The 6718-nt window shown below is 38.9% G+C and overlaps 1 protein-coding gene across 1 annotated transcript in view; it reads right to left on the minus strand.

The window, feature by feature from the left end:
- The window catches only part of epha6 (eph receptor A6), a 194162-nt gene that overhangs the window by 21447 nt on the left and 165997 nt on the right, over positions 1-6718 (minus strand). Inside the window, exons 6-9 of the mRNA XM_083522744.1 lie at positions 4186-4310; positions 2973-3135; positions 2784-2892; positions 512-582 (exon numbers count right to left, since the gene is read on the minus strand). Of these exons, the coding sequence (XP_083378870.1) occupies positions 512-582; positions 2784-2892; positions 2973-3135; positions 4186-4310 (468 nt within the window). The remainder of the gene's footprint in view (positions 1-511; positions 583-2783; positions 2893-2972; positions 3136-4185; positions 4311-6718) is intronic.

Raw genomic sequence — 6718 nt, forward strand, 5'->3', positions numbered from 1 at the left:
TATCTGGATTGGAAAGACATACATTAACTGAGCGGTACGTTATATTTAACTCATGTATCTTGAGTTCTTTGCAAACCCTCAGCGAGTTTAAGTCTATGCCAAGTTTAATTTAATATACGTGACAAACAATACAGATTATATAGATACCAGGCCTCAATGTATCAAATACTGGTCAAAATCACATAAATACACTGAAGTCACATTTAAATCAGCTTATCGATGGACATATATTGTCACGTGACATCACTTGTCAAAAGTTCGGACAATCCTGAGACGCAAGTTACTGAACAACATACTTTAAAAGGTAATTCAGAGTTAATTATATTTTATACATTGAGATACCAGTGATGGGGCAATGCACACATTGAGATACCAGTGATGGGGCAATGCTTTTTCTTAGGGTGGCAGCTGCCCTCCCCGTACCACCCCGGGGGAATTTTTGGTGACAGCAATTTTGGTGTCTGTGCTCATCCATATAAGTGAATAAGAAAGAGAGAGTGTTTGTGTATACCGTGTCCATTCTGGTACTGCGTTCTTCTCTTGTCCTGTGGCTTCATCTTGGATTTGATGTACCACTGGCACCTGTGTTACAAAAAATAAAAAAATAAAAAACCTATTGAAGAACTTATAACAAAACACATGAAAAGACCTTTATTACACTGTGGCATTAACATAAAATATGGAAAAAACTGAATAAAAATGGCTTCTTCCTTTTTTTCTTTTTTGGTTTGTGTTTAAATCCTGCTTATTGTTGATGCTCCAGAAAGCAACCTGAAATGAACTTTAGGCCGTTCGTAATTTTTTTATAAACCTTTTTATATCCGAAGGCTGTCCAACAAACAGCGGGGCCGAGGTAGTAACCAGCAGGTAACGATGCTCTCTGTTCAAATGAACTGACAGCAAAGTTTTGTCAAAACTGCTGCATTTGATAAACTTGTTACAGGATACCATCACCGACAGGTTGTTGTGATGCGCCTTTCACTGTATATTCAATTCTAAGCCACCAGCCAGCCAATTAGCCCTCTTCTGTCCCTAACAAGGCAAACAGGTGCTTCCTCCAAGACAAGTGGAGCTTTCAGACTTCATCACAGTGCAAGATCAGACTTTTAGAAAAGAGCTTTCTGCCCTCTTTTACACACATGAGCACACAGACACTGATTGGCTAGAGAAAATGTAGGTTAAATTAGCTTTCCTAGATGGCTATGGATGCCATCTAGCAATCTCGAGATGATCGGATGAGCGATTCTGGATAAGGTCTTTATGTTGATACTTAGACATTTTATTTTGGGAATGTTTGCTGTTGCAATTGTTCCTGGTACCTTCACACTGGTGCCAGACGCTTATTGTCATTCTTGTAAATTCTTATTGCAACTTAGCAAACATGATTGAAAAAAGCTACATGAGTCTGTTACTAATGATTGCAGCAGGTGTAAAGGCTGTTACATTATATATTCACAGTTCCGGCTCTGAAGTGAGGCTCTGAGTTTTCCCTGTTTGGATGCCGAATACAGGCTACTGCCACCTGCTGGTATGGGAGAGTTATGTTCTGTCATGCAAGCCCAGAACGTACATGCTAGTTGGCCGTCAGCTGTAGTTCGTCTGGTGTGTTCTAGTGCAACTTTTTTGGCCATAACGTAGGCGATGCGAGGCGAGGCGATGCGAGGCAATGCGAGACGTTGAAGCTAGCTAGTTCTTTGGCATCGGTTATTAAAACGTCTGATTGCAAGAATTCATGGTATACCCGTGTGGTGAAAATTAAAGATGTCACCGTGTGCTAAAACACGTGCAAGAGCTACTTTGCTTCCTGACCAAGCGCAGACCCGACTACATGTTAGGTTCACATTCACAGGGATCGCAGCACAGCTGAAGTGTAACTAAACCTGGCTCACATATCCTGGACAGTTTTGGACTTACTGTGAGTATGCAAGCCCCCTATTATTTTACATACATGTTTCCTTATACTACGGTCCAACACTGTGTCTCACACAGTCTCTCCTTCAATCCTTCTCTTCTCCCCACCATCTGAACAATTGCACTGTCCTGAACAAAACTTAGCTTTCCACTAGGTGGTAAATAGCTTGCTCATGTAAATTAATCTTTTTTAAAATTAGGGGACTGGTGTGACTGATTGGTTCGTTTCAGAGCAGGTGTTTCGCTGCATTTGCACGGCTATGACCCGGCGTCCAACCTCCAGCACGCCAGCACGGCTTATAATATATTTTGCAGCACACTCGTCTTCAGCATTGATGTATATGTAACTGATAGTCGGCGTGTCAGACATGGATCTAAAGCGGTGTAATCATTTATTCCTTGTGCATGCGAGCCGGGGCTGATTTATTTGTGAGCTGTTGACTAGGGTCTGTTATCTGCCTCCGTCTGCCTCTCTGCTGCCACGCTTCTTCTCAACATCACAAACAGAGAGCCATTAGCCTCAGGGGGCCGACACGAGGACGTGAGGTTTGCCGAGGCTGTGTTTTTATCCCACACACACGCAAAATTTGCAGGCTTTAGCGATACAGCGCAGCTCCTGCAGAGCCCTCGAGCTGCACGAGTGTCACTCTTAGAAAACGTGAGAGGTCTGACAGCAAGCTTGGTCCTGTTTGAGCACATTGTGAATAATTAGACAGTGTCAGAGAGCAGCCACTCGGAACAAACACACACGGCTCAACGACCCTACTGGGAACCGAACAGAATCCCGAGCAAGCCCGATGTAATAGTGACACGGCAGACAGAAAGACTCCATAGATGTGAATGATAGCAGGAAGGTGTCTAGGTGCCAGTACCTGCCCGTGATGAGCAGGAAAAGCGTGAGGATGACGAGCAGAGAAAACCCTCCGACTGCCGCGGTCACGATCACCAACACCTGGCCCTGATCAGACGCTTCCTCCGAGTCTGAGAACCAGAAAAAAATATTGAGAGGATGAGAAAACAGTGGACAAGTAGCAAACGTAAGCGAGGTAAAATGTTCGTACCATCGTCCCCTGTGGTCATCTCAAACTTGGAGCTGTAGCTGCTATAGCCGGTCGCGGTGCGAGCTCGGATGTGGAAAACGTAGACTGTAGACGGCTTGAGGCCCGTTACGATCGCGCTCGGGACTTTGGTGCGAGTAGACGAGTAGCTCAACTGCTCCTGCTCCTAATATATATAAATGTGTATATATATATATATATATATATATATATATATATATATATATATATATATATATATATATATATATATATATATATATATATATATGATTTACAGTATCTCACAAAAGTGAGTACACCCCTCACATTTCAGCAAGCATTGTAGTAGATCTTCCAAAGCAACAATACTATAGATATAACACTTAGACATAGTTTAGAGTAGTCAATGTGCAGCTTGTATAGCAAGTGATTTTAGACTCATACATTAAGAAAAGTAATAAAAATAATGAAATACACATTTTAGTCAAAAGGAGTATAATTTCATTGAAAAGTTCATACTAAAAAGCAGCGGAGCAAAAATGTTTTACACGGCATATCATATATTATTTGTCAAAAGTATTGGGACACTTCCTTTTTCAGCCACATGTGGTTCTTCCCCAAACTGCTATCACCATGTTGTAGGTACACAATTGTATAGGATGTCTTGTAGTGGTAGCAGGATTCTCATTACATTCAATTGAACTAGGAGACCCAAACATGTTCCACCACGACAACGCCCCTGTACACAAAGCCAGCTCCATGAAGATATGGTTTGCAAGGGATGGATGTGTGTGGAAGATCTCCTACTATAGAGCTCTGACCTCAACCATGTAGAACACTGAATTTGAACGCTGACTGCACCCCAGGCATCCTCACCTCATGTACATCAGTAGCTGACTTTTCTAACACCCTTGGGGACGAATGAGCACAAAGGACGATCTATCTCCAAAGGACGTGGCAACATTTTTTTTTATTGTCAGATGTTTACTATCAAAACTGTCTTGCTGGAACCAGTTTGGTTCTCCTAGTTGATTCAGTGAATGTAAAGACATTCTATACAAATGTGTGCCTCAAACGTAGGTGGTAACAGTTTGTTGAAAAACCACATATGGCTGAAAAAGTCAGTTGCCCTGACACTTTTGTCCATATCGTGTAATAACAGATGAAAGATAAAAAGAAAGATGTAAAAGACCAATGAAGAAAGCTGACACTCTGTTCCCATGACCCCGTGTACCTTTTCGTAGTATTTGATCTCATAGTCGAGAATAGTAGCGTGAGGCTGTTCGGCCTCCTGCCACGAGAGAGCGATGGTGCTCTGAGTGGCCCAGTCCTTCTTCAACGCTGCCACCAATGATGGGCCTGTGAGAAAGAGGACAATACAGCATTAATACTATACGTTTATAGAACTACTACATGAGTTTACAGTCAGAGTTGAAGGTTAGTCAGATGAACAGCATACACAAATCAGCCATTTGATTTAGAGAATAGTTTTTAATTCCACATCTTATATTTTTGTATGTACAATAGATGTTCTCCTTCCCATGAGTACAGAATGTATGTGGTATGTAGATTGTACTTTTATGATACAATTCTATCAATATGCCACGACAATATCATTCTTCTTCAAATTTATTTCTCAACAACTTCCTGTTATTTAACCTTCCTGTTTGTGTTTTCTCTTAATTCCAGATGTATAAAGAAACATTTCAAGACTATTCTGTCTATGATGTAACACATTGTAAAGGATTCGGGGAATATAAATTACACCGTGTTGAAAAGGTTTTTTTTTTCCCAGTCAGGATAGAATTCAAAGATGGTGTACTTTCTTACTAGCATAACTATTCGTCTATTTCGTGCGGCTTGAGGAAACAGATGGATTTATATTTGTCTTATATAAAGTCAGAAAAAGATGCGTTACACATCTCCTACTGAGGCGGTTCGGATGCTCCGATTTCTGATCCGGATACATTTCCACCTCCGTTTTTAACATGGATAATGACTGTCCGGGAATGATCTGATACTCAAGATATATCGAGAGGTCGGAATACAAAGAGTGTACGGCTGAAAGACTGTATACGGAGCTCATCATCTGGAAGACGGCAGATATTGAAGCTGAAAAGCGTATTTCTGATGCAGAGAAGCAGCATTAAGCAGTAAAGCTTTCTCTGCTGGCCTCAAGTCTATAAGAATTACTGACTTAAGTTTTAATATATTTTTTGTCCGTGAATATGTATAAAATTTCTCCCAATAGTTTCTTCTTTTTATTTCATAGCATTTCTCTCGGGTGTGCTGCCGCGCCACAGAGAAAATATACGATCTTGTTTGTATCCAATTAGATTTTAACCGTCACATCACATATAAGGCCAGAACTGTAAACTCTATGCTGCCTAGATCTGTTGCTTTAACCAATAAGACCACTCCTAGGCCTGCTCGCAGACTTCCAAATATGTCAGCATTTTCACATCGTTTTCATTCCATTTCATTCCGTGCTGCAAACTACACACGCTCAAATATATTTGTGTGGGTTTAATAGCTGTTTTTGTATTCAGTTTATAACAATTGTTAAGCTTTTTTATGAACCATTTATACTTTTGCATTTGCTTTTTTTGTACAGTTTGCAGAAAAACACACAATTTGCCTTAAATTCAAATCCCCGGGAAAAACGTAATGCATGGAAAAAATGCACAGAAATTTTCGAAAACCTGGGGGTCATCAAATGAGGTTAATATCGATGCTCCTGCTAAAGATGATGTATGGGGGCGGGGCAATCGGGAATCCGCAGTGTTCATGATACGTGTATTTTAAATATAAAATAGGATTTTGTCATCTGTATTAGAGAGGGATGATGAAAATGGCCTTATATTTTGAATATAAATACTTTTTTGAGCTTTATATATATATATATATATATATATATATATATATATATATATATATATATATATATATATATATATATATATATATATATATATATATATTTGTATATTTAAAACACTGTAAAATACTTTGTATGATGTCTACATAATGGCATCATTAAAATGTGGCCTCTGATTGGTGCCTACTCAGTAGTTTGCCCAGATTTCTTGAGATCAGAACAGAATATATATATATATATATATATATATATATATATATATATATATATATATATATATGATTGCCAGATATTGTACCCTAATTAAAGTAGCTTTTTGATAGGATTATAATTTTGCATACCACTGCATGAATGACTACTGACACATAATATATTATTATATTTATTATCAACAATCAAATGATTAATTAGTTAGAAACTAGTTGCTATGAAAACAGGTGCCATCATTTGTCTTCCTATGAATGACATTTGTTTTTGAGTCAGTGTTGCTGATGTAAAGCAGCCCTTCGTTACCAAACACCAACTTAATTAAAATATAATTATGAGTTTTTTGCAAAAACCGTTAAACATTAAACTGTTGGTTACTTTAAAACTAACCATCAGGATGATCACTGAGATTATATATGTGAATACTTGCTCTGGTTGCATGTGTCAGATTTATTGCCTGACTCGAGCAGAGAAAAGCTGTTGCTATCAATCATTGTTTACTTAATCAACTGAGTCGGTGTAATGGTGAAGCAACAGATCAAATACGCCAGTTGATGGAAGGCTTGTAAAGAAATTTCATGCTTCCCTAAAAAAGCATTTTTTAAATGTAAAAAAACAGCCGTTTGTTTTGATACATGGTGTGGCTGCTGTATTTTATAGTTTATTTCGATACACTTAAAGT

The sequence above is a fragment of the Silurus aristotelis genome (assembly GCF_946808225.1).
Source record: "Silurus aristotelis genome assembly, chromosome: 20".
Classification (NCBI taxonomy): domain Eukaryota; kingdom Metazoa; phylum Chordata; class Actinopteri; order Siluriformes; family Siluridae; genus Silurus; species Silurus aristotelis.